General features: G+C 41.9%; 1 protein-coding gene across 4 annotated transcripts in view; it reads right to left on the bottom strand.

The window, feature by feature from the left end:
* The window catches only part of Dis3l2 (DIS3 like 3'-5' exoribonuclease 2), a 321,513-nt gene that overhangs the window by 152,319 nt on the left and 155,087 nt on the right, over positions 1 to 14,107 (bottom strand). For 3 of the 4 annotated variants that reach the window (XM_023722254.1, XM_023722255.1, XM_023722256.1), the window contains one exon: positions 10,651 to 10,898. In XM_023722254.1, coding sequence (XP_023578022.1) covers positions 10,651 to 10,898 — 248 coding nt within the window. Of the gene's footprint in view, positions 1 to 10,650; positions 10,899 to 14,107 lie in introns of those variants that run through there. The other variant, XM_023722257.1, reaches the window with a different exon arrangement.

Genomic DNA, 14,107 nt, shown 5'->3' with positions numbered 1-14,107 from the left:
TCATATATATCATATATATATCATATATATCACATGTATATGAAAACTTTATGATTAGACCAAAAGAAAATGGTATCTATATTTTAGAGAAAGGATGTGACATTTTTCTTTACTTTTTAAACTTCCTACTATATAGCAACAACTCTTTTAAATCTAAAAATCATAAGAAAAAATCATTATAATCTAATAGAAAGTGTAGTGTTATGTCGGCTTCCTACCAACATTCACTCTTCCATTTGGGGAGCTCACGGCACCTCCTGTTCTTTGCCAGGTGCCCCTGGAGGATGTAGGCAGAGGACTGATTGGTGGACCCGGCCTCCCTTTGCGTAGGCTGTGGCTGACGAAGCTTGCAGCCTAACTGTGTGGGTAGCCATCTCCCCAGCCCCAGAGAAACACTACTGAGCCCCCAAAGACAGCACAGAGAAGCCTGAAACATCAATCCTCACTTAAGACAGTATCATTGTTGAAGTCATTCTGAGACACAGTTTTCTATCACCTGCTGCTAAAACCATCATAATACAAAATGTTTTAAAATATTATCCATGAGAAGCAAGGAGATTCATATGACCAAAAAGAAAATTTCAAGACTGCTAGCATCAGACAGTTGGCAGGGAGTCACTACACACAGACAGTGTTGTGCTGGGTCTAGAGTGCAGTAATACATTACATAGCCCTTCAAGTCACAGATGCCTATTGTAAAGGCATTCCTGTATGGATTCACTGCTGAAGTAGGCTCATAAAACACAGACCCATTCATTCATCGTCACAGAACAAAACATCAAGGCCAGAGGCTGAGGCAGGCAGGAGGATCGCTGCAAGTTTGAGGCCAGCTTGGGCTACATGGTGAGTTGTAGGCCATCCTGAAAAGCATAGTAAGGCTCTGTCTGAAAAAGACAAAAAAAAAAAAAAAGCCAGGAAGCCATCCCTGTCCCCCTGTTATCTTTCCTCAGTGCTGGCACCCTATTTCAGTTCTATTTTCTATCTCCTTTCTGCAGTGTGCCACTTGACACTTCTGTCATGTCCATCTTGTCTTTGTCAAAAGATGAGATTTATCATCCATAAGGCAAATATATATATTCCCTTATTTCTATATCTCACTGAGACTTGTCTGTCTTAGGTGCACAATATATGCTGGTTTCAGAGAATACATGAATAAGAAACTTAATGCTTTAGAGCCTAGAAAAAAAGCAAAGTATTTTTGCTTGAAACTCCAAAGAAAACTTGTTTTTTTAAAAAATGTGAATAGTAAAATCAAACAAAACCAAGACATGTATTTATAAATTCTCCAGTCCATTAATAATCAGCTGCCACATTGACAATATTATGACGTACCAAAAAAATTGGAATAAGAAAACATGCCTACACCAAACAACTTTTACAACTTTCACAAGTTGTGTGAAAAATATCTCCTGATTTCGAGCTTCTAGTTCATGAAGGTTTGAGAGAGAGAGACAGAGAGAGAGACAGAGAGAGAGACAGAGAGAGAGACAGAGAGACAGAGAGACAGAGAGAGACAGAAGGCAATGAGGGAGGGGGGCAGCCTGCTGAGTGGCTGGTAGGCTGTGAGGATGGACTAGGTACAGTGGCACATATTTGTAATCCCAGCTACCCAGGAGCTGGCACAGGAGGATCCCAAGTTCAAGGCCAACCTCTGAGACTCGGCAAAAGCCATTCTCAAATAAAAATAAAAAGGGAGCCAGGAGAGGTACACATCTATAGTCCCAGCACTCGGGCAGACTAAAGCAGGAGGACTGCAAGTTCAAGCCCAACCTGGGTAACCTAAGTGTCTTAGCAAGACCCTGTCTCAAAAATAAATAAAAAGCACCGAGCACGCAGCTGAGTGTGAGGCTCTGGGTTTAATTCCAATATTGCCTCCCGCAAAAAGCAATTGGGATTAGAATGAAAAAAATAAATTCCATTACTTAACAATGATGTGATTATCTACACAGAAAATGCAAAAGAAATACATCCAAAGCATTGAAATTAATAAGGAATTTAGCAAGATGGCTGGATACAGGATTAACATACAAAAATTAATTGTAATTCCTTACACCACAAGGAAAAGTTTAGAAAATACAACTTTAAAAAAACTACTTCAGAAGCTACCAGTAATAATATGAAAAGATAATTCATAAATTGAAGAAACTATAATTCCCACACCTGTGACTATAAGATTACTTTTTAGAATATTTTTAAACTTCACAAAAATAAAATGACAAATAGTTCAATTAAAAATGTGTAGAAAAGTACCAATGAATATTAAAATAAGTAGGTAAAAATTTAAGCCAAAGCAGGATGATTGCATAGTGTCAAAAAAACCTTTCCAAATATGCACAGCAATTATAAAGGAAAAATAGTAATCTGAGAATCCTGGCAAATGCCTTCTGAGTCAACTGACCATGATTATGTCACCAGCAATAGAAAATGATGATTGTGTCCCTGTGGTTGGATGCGCATCACCTCGGTGGCAGCCCTTTCCTAATGTCAGTCTAATTACAAGAAAGTACAGAAAATAAAATCCAAGTACAGAAAATAAAGAAGTATTCTGAAAAATCACTGAATCTTTCTCTGCAAAAGTATCAAGTTCATCAAAGACAAAGACTAAGGAACTATCACCAATTGGAGACACAATAGTGACATTGAAATGTGGGCTCTTGAACCTAAAAAACCTGGAACAAAAAATATGAATTTTAGTGGAAAATCTAGTAAGATCTTTGTGAGTTGTATACTTTAAAAGTATTGTACCAAAGTTAATTTCTGAGCTTTGATAATTATTCTACAGTAATGTAAGATGTTAACATAGAAGATGGGTAAAGAGTATTAAAGAACTCTCAGTACCATTTCACAATTTCTGCAAATTAAAATTATCCAAATAAAGTATTTAAAAATTAGTGAAGATATGAAAACATTCTCTAGAATAAAAATATATAAATATGTGGAAAGGTGCGCCATCTCATTAGGAAAAGTAAATTAAAATAATCATTATATGCCATTTTATACCTACTTGATAGGCAAAAATTGAAGAACCTCCCAATATCATGTGATGACAAGAATGGTGCAAAGAAAACTTTTGTAAGATACTTTTTAATTCAATTTTTTTGTTTGTTTTTTGTTGCTGAGACAGGGTCTCACTATATAGCTTAGGCTGGCCTTGAACTCACTACATAGCCCAGGATGGCCTGGAACTCGTAGTGTTCCTCCTGCTCAGCCTCCCAAGTTCTAGGAATAGAGGCATATTCTAGTGCTCGGCTTTGGTCCACCTTAGCCATAGGTACAAAGACTGGAAAATAGTGTGTCTATAATTGTAAAGTTAAATACATACATATACATCATCTAATAATTTAACTTTCTAGAAAAACTTTAGCACTAGAATGTTTGTAAAGCACTGTTTGTAATAGCAGAAAAGTCAGTTCAACTCAACTATTCATTGCTGGAATAAGTAAATCATGTCATATTTCAGGAAGTGGAAATATTATTTAAGGATATAAATAAGGACAAATTATTTTTTAAATGTGTATTTCAATTAGTGTTAAGACTCTGGTTCACTCTAGGGGAAAAGGACTTATGACAGAGGAGAACACATAAGTAACTTCAACAGTATCTGTGATACTGCACTTTTTAACCTGGATGATGATTTTGTGGGCTGGTTTTAATATCAGCCTCCACATATTAGGTGTTATAGAGAGTCTTTCAACTGTGAAACATACTTTGAAATTAAAAATAAATTACTTTTAAAATAATCTTTTGGTTAGTTTATATCAAATCTTTAATAATTAATATTTCTGGGAACAAAGTTTTGGAAAATTTTCAATATCCATAATGTACATTTGAATAATTTTAATAGCATATATTCACATTGCATTTTACAAAAACAAAACATTTCTACTTGTAATACTACAATAATAAACAGCTGTGAGGAAAAATATTTTCCTCACTACAGAAATTTATATCAATCATCACCTCGAGTTTTTCTCACCCAGTGCTCCTTCTGCAGTCCAGGTCCTATTCACAATGACTGACATTAAGATCAGGGTCCACCATAAAATGCACTGCACTGAGCAGAAACAACACTCCCCACTTCTTACAGCTGTTCAATGCAAAGACTGGCGGTGTCTCTACAAACATTCTGTACAAATAAGAATCAGATCCATTTCCTGGGTGGTGTGGAAATAAAAATGTATTGAGGGAGGAACCAGCTACAGACAGAAGAAATGAGGACCAAACAATCCTTCAAACACCTGCTTGTCTGAAAGAAAACAGAAACATTTAACACCAACATTAATATTTCAGATATTCATCCTCATTTTTCTACTAAATACTCTTTTGAAAAAGTCTTGGCCTTAGCTTGGCATGGGGGCGCACATTTATAGTCCCAGCACTCAGGAGACTGAGGCAGGAGGATCAGTGTGAGTTCAAGGCCAGTCTGGGTACACAGTGAGCTCAAGATGAGCCTGCACTGCATAGTGAGACTCTGGCTCACAAAAACCGAAAGTCTTGGCCTTATAAGTAATCAGCACCTTTATAACCACTCAAAGCTCCCACACACATTGGCCCAAGCTGAAAACTCCATGCCAAAGGATAAAATGGCATCACATCTGTGGGTACGCAGAGGTGGGGATCACGCAAACACTTCTGTAATATACAAAGCAGGATACTTTTTTAAAAAAATGTATTTAGTACAGGGTCTACACAGATCAGACTCATAATGATCCTCCTGTTTTTAGCCTCCCAAGTGCTGGGATTACAGGTGCACATGCCACCACACCTAGTATCAGTCACCTCAGTGCGCCCTGGGGGTAGGGCCAGCACGGCAGGCCAGGGATCGAACCCCGTCCCTGGACTGCCTAAGCAGGCGCTTTAGTCTGCTGAGCTATCTGGCCAACCCTTAACTATACAAACAAAACAGCATGGCTAGTATTTGTCTTCCCATCTACAGGCTCAGTATTGTGATGCAGCAGAAAGCAGATGATGGGAACCACAAGCAAGGAACGGGGACCTCAGGAAAAGCGTGTCATCAGTGAAAAGATAAAAGCACAGCAGAAAAAAGATGCAATGACACTGCACAACGTTAGGGAAGGCCTTGCAGCTCCAGAGTGAATCGATGTGGCCATGAAGGGAGCGAAGAGGCTGAGGCACACACATGCGGTGAGAACGCTCATTGCATCAGAGGAGCTCTCACACTTCATTGTTTTTAAAAAGGCACACTAGAAATCACAGGTGGAGATGGAAGTGAGCAGGAGCGCTGGGCTGCAGCCAAGGCTTCCTGGGAAAGGACTGACTAGGGCACAGACGGAGGCCACAACAGGACCACCTCCCCCACGCTTCTGACTTCTGCTCAGCTTTGACCAGGAGGCTCTGACCAGTGTATAAGATGCAGCTTTTTCCAAAGCTGGTCCTTGCAGGCCACCAGGTGGAGCCCAACAGTCACAGAAAGAGCCCCCTCCTCAGCCTGATTTGCTTTCTGTCTACCAGCCATCCCTGTTCCTGAAAAGAACTTTCTCAGTGTAAGCCTGAACTGTGAGCTCCTGGTGTCCTAAAACTGGGTCTCACCTCAGAAGAGTCTGCAAATAAGAAATTGTGCTGGGGACAGTGAACCACTCTTGTTGTAAGGGGACCGACTGGAGAAAATTATTTTTCAGTTTGTTCATCCTGTAGGAAAGACCTCCAGAAAAATACTAACCCTCCTATTTGCTTTTTCTACCAACTTGGTCTCTGGTTTCTTTCTCTACTAAATATAACTTAATTTACTAATGTGATTGCATCATCTCTTTGATTTATAAATATCCCCTAAAAGAAATTCATTATGTATTAAAACTGAACAGAACAGCACAAGTATTCACTCCCATCAGAAACACATTTGATAATCTAACTGCTAGCTCTATGGTGCCCACATAGGTGACAAAGGAGAGAGAGCTGAGGGGACCCACCCAGTGACTGCCTTCTCTAGCACACCCCAGCAATCAGAATCTCCCTACCTCTGCTTTCATCTTGCTCAGTCACTGGCTCCCATGGACACTGCTGTCCTTTATTTTCACTGAAATCAGCAGTATTGTAGCCCATCCTCTAAGCCTCATTTCAACAGCCTCCCAGTAGACCTAGGCAATCCCAGGTCCAACCTCAAACTTCCCATTCTTGCTATACCTACACTGACTGATTCATTTTCAGCCCCCAACACCACTGACAGTTGCTTAAAAAAGGACAATATGTCAATTTGTTCTAGGTCAACTCACATCACATATCTTCAGCTACCCTTTAGTATAGCTGGAAAAATTATGTTTCTCACAGTAGATGCTATAAATGTCTTTATTTTCAAGATTTATCCTTACATATTAAAAAAGAATCCAATGACAAATCTAGGAGAAAGTCACCATGGTATCTCCGTGCTCACAACATCTTGGAAAGTAAGGCTGAGACTCAGCTTTAGAGTAGGAGATTTCACAAAGGTCTGAGAAAATAGAGGTTTGAATGGTCACTATCAGAGTTGTGGGGTTTTTTTTTAAAGACGACTTAAGAGGACTGGAAAGCTCTTATAACTAAATCTGATTATATAAGTGCAATTCCAATGGGACAGTCAATGTGGTTTTTAATTACCCTGGGTGAAAGTCTAATACTAAATATTAAAAATACTAAATATGTTATGACATATGACTAAAAGCCAGCCAGGGCTCACTAAGAACAGACTACCTTTGTGTTTTTGTTAGCATGAAAAGACTAAAATTCAGGAAAATGTGGTTGATTTGACCCATAGAGAAGTGAACAGGCTCAAGTAGATCTCTCACAAAAATTCTAAGAGCCAAGTATAAAACAGGTTCCTACCATCTGAAAGCCTGTAGTTTGGTGTATGCCACTCTGTGAGCTCCCCTTCAATGGGACGCCAAAGTACATGGGGGAGAGGGAAGCAATGTTTACAGCAAAGAGGAGGCCGAGACCTTGAAGACTCCCTGCAGACCCTTCCAAAGTTAGTGACAACACATATTCTATTAATGAGTGCCTGCTAATCCAACTCTTTAGAAAATATATATACCTTCTAAATTGCCACTGTCCACTGTATACTAGGTTTATGTTGCTATGAAGGGTTGATTTTGAAGCCCAAGAACCTTGGTTCTTATCATTTTCTGTTCTAAACAAATCCTCTGAGTTTTCTAGCTTGATTTATGGTTCATCTTTCTCATTAACCTGGCTCAAGACCTCAGGGCCATCATTTTGTTTCCATCTCCTCATCTGACGAGTCAGCAAATGTTCAGGGGATATCCTTGTCGCAAAGCAATTCACTGCCAAGTAAAATATTTAAGCAAGCAATGCAATCCAAACACACGAACTACATTCAAGGTATTATTAGAAGGCAATGGAAGCACCCACAAAAGAGGCCTGGGAGCCAGGGAAGATTAGAGTGGGCAAATGAGTTGAGTTTAAAAGTTGAGCATTTCACCGAGCAAATACTACAGAGGAGAACACCACTGCTAGGAAAGGAAGGGTCAGGTGTATGGAGTACGAACAAACCCAGTTAGCTGGGGGATTTGCAAGTGCTAAGGTGGAAGTAAAATGTGTGGTGGGAGCTGAGGCTGTTCTCAGGAAACCACACTTAAGTTACCACCTGTATCTACCCTCTTACACAAGTTTGGGACCTGAAAGTTCCTTTAAGAGCCTAAGATTCAGCCTTCTCATTCATGTCCGTTTCTAATTGGCCATCAAATCTGGAAGAATTTTCCTCAGTCTATCTGAATCCCTTCACCGTTGTTCCCCCCACTGCAGAACTTTGGTTTCAGGTCCTCACAGGTCCTCCCACCTTCTCCAATTCCTGGAACTGCCCATGGTTGTGTCTACCAGTCGTGGCCCTTCCCAGTCACTCTTTACTCTGTACACTCATTCCAAGAGATCTTACAGCAAAGAGATCTCTGCTCCTCAGAGATGAGCCTGTGTTCCTCCTTCACCTACTTCTCTAAATGCTCAGGCATTGTATTCCCAGAAAGAAATTACAACTGCCTGCTGTGTACTATAGGCGTTGTTCAGGGAGGCATCCACTTGGGTTATCTGCTATACTCACGCTTCCTCCCAGACAGTTGAGTCTCACAGTCCTGAATAATGGAGCAGCAGGTCACAAAAGCTGGAGTTCCATCTCTAGTTAAAACTATTGGCCACGGAAAATACCACTCTTAAACCAGATCAGGAAGATTTCCTACCCAAAGAATTCTGCAACGTGCTCTGGCCTTCGGTATGGAGCCACATACACCACTGAGCAGGGGGTGCAGAGACAGCACCGCAGAGGGCACAGCTCCCAGCCAAAAAAAGTCGGGAGAAGAGGCTGCATGGCTGGGCTGCTCAAGATGCAGAGGAGGAGCCCAGATTCTTCAGCTGCCTTGTTAGTCCTGAGGTTCTCATAAACCTCTTCCATTTCTTGCGCTGGCTTTTAAAAGAACCACCAGTTTCTCATAATAATCTCCACTTGTATTTAAATTATTTCATTTCTTAGAATCAAATTATCCTGGTGACATTCAAGTCTTTCTGCATTAGACTATATAGTTTCCTGGAATGAAGGAGCCATAGCTTATTTACCTTTGTATTTCTCAGATAATACAGCACAGTGCCATACACATAGTTAACCAAAACATGTCTGGTGAAGTAAATTCAACTACAGAAGAGATAACACTGGACTTGAATAATCAGTAGCAATGACAAAGGCCTGAGAAATTGAATACAGTACTGTTAAGAACAGAGGGATGGGGCAAAGAGGAAATTCAGAAGGCAGCCACTTTAGCTAAGTTACTTTAGACATAGTTTATGTGGATGCTGTACACACATACACACACACACACACACACACACACACACACAGTGCCAACTTCCTCACCTCTGCTCGCAGGCAGAGCCTGGCAGAAAGGAAGAAAAGCAAAGCAGTCATAGCACAGCATGTACAGAGTGGGATGCGGTGACCTCAGCTCCTAAAGACCAGTAACTGATAGCCAGAACGAAGTGGCAAGGCGACCACCAACATGCTCAACAGCTGCAGCCTCTCCCCTCATGTAACGATGTCATCTGAGAACTCTACCATGAAAGCTACCACCTTTATTTCTCATGTGTTCTCTTTTCCACATAGATTTTTCAAAGAACTATTTCCCCAAAAGACAGTTTTTATGTCTTATATTAAGAAGGTAGAAAAGTGTGGCTCTTCATCTACACATGATCTTCAGATTTCTTTTTTGAAAAGTTCTTGATGTGCTTTCTATGCCCCTAGCAGATGGGCTTGTGGCTCCAAGGCTCCCCTCCCTCTTGGCAGGTGCTGACCTCACATTTGAGATGAAGTAAGCTTGTCACCTCCCAGACTGTTCAGTCCCCAGGGAAACCCACACCAGGAAGATTCCTGGCTCTGCCTGCCAGCTTGAAAGCTACGGAAGCAGTCCAGTTGAGTGTGCACAATGGGGCATGGCAGAAGGGCAGATAAAAGACAAGGCTGGGCTTCCGGGCCAATGTGAAGTTTTCCCTGTGCACCGCTGCATGGAGTACAGAGGCACCATCAGAAGGGCCAGGCGGCACAGCCATGGTTGGCCTTTTGATTTGCTAATGAGCAACAGGTGAGCCTATGTGGGCTCCTTGGGGCTCCAGAAGCTGAGGTCACTGCTGGCCTTAAGTGAGGTCTAACAAGTATAGCTTCTCAATCCTAGCTTGAAGAGGAAGAGAACGTGCAGCCATTCCCAAGTAGCTCTGAGGTCAGTCACCTCTATTATTCACAACTGAAAACTGGCATAGGGTGGTGTCACTTATGTTACATCAGCATGACACATAGACTTGACCTGGCCCCCTTAGGAGCATAAAGGGCTGAGCTCAAAGAACACCTGATAAAAGCAGGACACTGCAGCCCTCCGCCCAGGGTGGCCCCCACAAGCACAGAACACCCCAACCAGGGCCCTGTGCCTGAACACAGGGGACCAAGGAGCAAGTCACTAAGGTATATGGGAAGAGACTCTTGTAGGTGCATACCAGTATTTTAATATCCTATGAAGTAAAAAACAGACCCATCTGTAACAAAGGCCTAAGGATACAGCTAAAACAATATTATTTTTCTTTGTAAAGGAGTATGTTATAAGAAGAAAATAGGTACAGCATTATCTTCAAAATGTCATATATATTTATAGATTGAATAACATGGTATGCTTTCCTCTCTACAATAGAAAAATACAGTTTTTAATGCCACAGGTGAAACTTCAGCATTAATCAGATTGGAAGCTCAATATCAAAAAACACTACCATTCAAACATTGTTTCATATTTACATTTTAAAGCAAATAACCCAGAATTCCCCTGAATATGCCTAAAATAGGACTTAGCCTATTTTAACACAAGTGTCTGAAAGGAAAAACCTGACTGTCCAGTACAAGGAATTCTCTGCTTGGAGGGGATTCAAGACATAACAGGACAGAAGCAGAGCTTCAGAATGTGCTTGTATTTTAGGCCAAAAAATAAAAAAACAAAAATGATAAGGTGACTGCTTAGGAATTCAGAGAACCTACAGCGGCAGCTAGGGGCAATTTCTGAAGAATCAGGACCAGATTACACTGAATACTGTGGCTTTGATAAAGCATATAATAACTAAAGTACACATAAAGGTCACCAAAAGGCCATCTAAACTGAGCTTTTCCTACCAGAGATCACCTACCCCAGAGCAAAATTGCTGTCTTCCTTCCAGTCCACAATGCGGCAGATAAACAGGGTACTGGCATAATCTTTGGGCCGGGTCACGAAGTCCTGGGGACAGTCCTTAAGAGGTACATAAATTCTAGGCACTCGGTGGTCTGAGGGAGAAAACAGGGCATATTTCCTAAACAGGTCACTGTTCTTCTCAGCCAGGAGTTTGAGGATGCCTGTTGCTGCTCGGGAATGTTTCTTTTCCAAGATGGAAACCACCTGCAAACACCAAAGATAAAGTCAGTACTGCTTCCCACAGAACTGGGCATGGGGAGAGGAGGCAGCAGGGTGTTACCTGACCAACCCTTTGGGTCTGGGGGCTTTCAGAGGTCACCATGAAGGGCTTGTTAGTGTTGCTCTGTGACTAAGAAATCTGTATCCACGCTGCAGCAAGTTCCTTGTGAATGTTCCTACCCAGGGGAAAACGAGCCCTAAGTGCTTTTCTATCCATGACCTACGTCTTCCGAGATACATCGGAGTGGCAAGAACTACTACTCCTGGGATCTGCTCATTATATTTTTCTCACATGAACAACATAGTAATTGCTTTAAATGTTAACACAAATCACTCTTTTTAAGTTGTAACTTCCATTCTTTGCTGAGATTTCCCATTTTCTCCATTGTTTCAGAGAATTTTTCATGACATAATGAAGTGCTCTTTGATGGCCACTGTAAAATGCTGATGAGACAGCCACAGAACTGCCTACCTGGGAGGCAGGAAGCTGGGGCCTGGTCCAGTGTGGGGTTCCAAGGTCCCTGCCACTTTGGATTTTCTCTGTCTGGGGTCCCCTACCCAGTGTGCCTTCCTCTACTATTCAGAGCTCTCCTTCGGTTGGCTCTCATTTCTCCAGGGTTTTTAGTTGTACTTAGTAGGAGGAGCACAACAACCCATCTATGCCATCTTTTCTGAACTGGAAGTCTGAGCTGCTGGATTTAATGTTGGATAGCACAAAATATACAAAGCAGTTTGGCAAGAATGTAGCCCAGGGGCTGGGGAGATAGCTCCATGATCTAAGCACCTGCCTGGCAAGCACAAGGACCCAGGTTCGATCTCCAATACCACATGCCATGCCAGCTACTGAAACTGGCACATGCCTATAATGCCAACACTGGGGAGGCTGAGTTAGGAGAAGATCACTATGAGTCCAAGCTGTGTAGTGAGACCCTGTACCAAATAAATAGATAAATAATTAAGATTTTAATAAAAAGAATGTAAGGGCTGATGGTATAGCTCAACAGACTAAGCACTTGCTTAGGTAAGCACAGGGGCAAGGGTTCAGTCCCTGGCTCTGCATGCCATGCCGGTCTCACCCTTGGGCGCGCTGAGCCAGCGATGGAGTCTGGACATGGTGTCGTGCACCTGTAATCCCAGTTCTAGGGAGGCAGAAATCAGGAGGATCACTATGAGTCTGGGCTCTGTAGTGAGACCATGCAAATGCGCGTGCACACACACACATACACACACACCAAAAAAAAAAAAAAAAAATCTAAAATAAGTGAATAAAAATAAAAAGAATGTACCCCAGTGGAGCCAAATGTGTAACAAAAGAAGCTAAAGCTCAGGTTTTTATGTGACCACTCCCTGCTTGTTTGTTTGTTTAATGTAAGCTCTGAAGCGAAACTCTTAAAATACTGAACAGGTGAACAAAACAGGTATAAGAGCCAGACCCACCCAGCCCCAGGCCATGTGCTCCTTAGCATCTTCCAGGTCTAGTATGCTGCCTGGTGCACATTGTCACCCTCTGAGTCCCACTGCAATAAAGAGTTGGGCAACTGCACGGCCAACGGCAGTAACCCGTGGACAGTGTAAGCTCTGTAAGTCCCTATGTCAACACTCACAAGACAGGCTCTCTTCACCAGCTGGCCAGAGAGTGGCCACCTGCTTCTGGGTCAAGCATGCTGACCACACCTTGGGAGCATGAGGCCTCACTCTATGTTGTCACCCTGTCCTCTGCCCTTGCACCATTCCTGCTGCCACGACCTTTCTCCACAGGCAGAACCAGCTAGGCTTGCTTCCAGAGCTGGAGGTGCCAGCAGCATAACACTGAAGGTCACAGATATGAAACAGGAGTGCAAACACGGGTTTTACTACAAGACAACTAAATTGAATACTTTGGGGAGCCAGGGAGATAGCTCAGTAGAATAAGTGCTTGCATGACAAGCACAGGGTCCTGAGTTCAATCCCTGGTACTAAAAAAAAAAAAAAAAAAAAAATAGATGACCTGGGCCCGCGGGATCCTGAATAGACCCAGAGCACAGGCGCAGAGAGTGAGTGAGATGACCCAGGGCCCACCGGATCCTGAATAGACCCAGAGCCCAGGCCCAGCATGTGAGTGAGACCACCCAGCGCCCGCGGATCTTCATTAGGCCCAGAGTGCAGGCCCAGTGAGGAACCCTTCAGCAGTACTCCCCTGCAAAGAGACTAGAGGCAAGACCCACCCAGCTGATTCAGGAGCAGAACATCTTGCAAGAGAGACACAAAAGGTTCAACTCTAACGCCTGCAGCAGAAAGAAGTGGAGCACAGCAGCCAGATCCAAACAACACCCACCTGGAGGAATCCGAACTTCATAGATCTGGACCTGGTGCTAAGGTAATAACTCTATCTAAGCTCTACACCAAAGGTCAGAAGACAGTGGTATATAAAATGACAAAGAGAAGGAATAAAATGCAGTGTCAGGCCCTGAGTCCACCCAGTACAAATGCAGAAGACACTAGCACTGAGGAAACTGGAAATCACACACCAGGTATCTCTGAAGTAATAGTGTTGACAGTAAAGAATCAACTGCAGAAAGGTATAGAACAAATCAGATCAGAAATAATTTTGGAACTAAAAATTTTAGTGATAACTATAATCAAAGAAGTACTAAATGCTTCTAAAGAATACACTGATTAAAAAAAATAGAGCACAATATAAAAATGATGGAACCCCTGAATAAGCAATTTATGAAAGAAATAGAATGTATGAAACAGATTCAAAGTGGTATACAGAAAATTAAAACCTCAATCACAAGCTGGCAAAACCGTTTGAGGGAAAGTGAAAATAGGCTTTCTGACCTTAAAGACATCATTGCAGCTAGTGAAAAAGTAAGAAAAGATCTCTTTAAAACAACTAGGATGCAGGAAAAAATAATTTGATACCTGCAAGACGATGCAAAGATGAACAATGTGAGACTAATAGGCATCAATGAGAAGGAAGGAGTCAATACAAATGATATAAAAAGAATATGGGCAGAAGTAATAGTAGAAAACTTCCCAAATATGGGGCAATAATCTGACATTCACGCAACTGAAGCATATAGAACTCCAAATAACATCAACCCAATGAAAACCACACCCAGACATATAATAATCAAGATCCCAGAAATTCAGCATAGCAACAGTATACTAAAAGCCGCTAAAGAAAAGAAACAGATCACATTTAAAGGAAA

This window comes from Octodon degus, unplaced genomic scaffold, assembly GCF_000260255.1.
Source record: "Octodon degus isolate 3935 unplaced genomic scaffold, OctDeg1.0 scaffold00089, whole genome shotgun sequence".
Classification (NCBI taxonomy): Eukaryota; Metazoa; Chordata; class Mammalia; order Rodentia; family Octodontidae; genus Octodon; species Octodon degus.
Note: the sequence above shows the minus strand (reverse complement) of the source record. Positions and strands in the feature narration are given on the sequence as shown.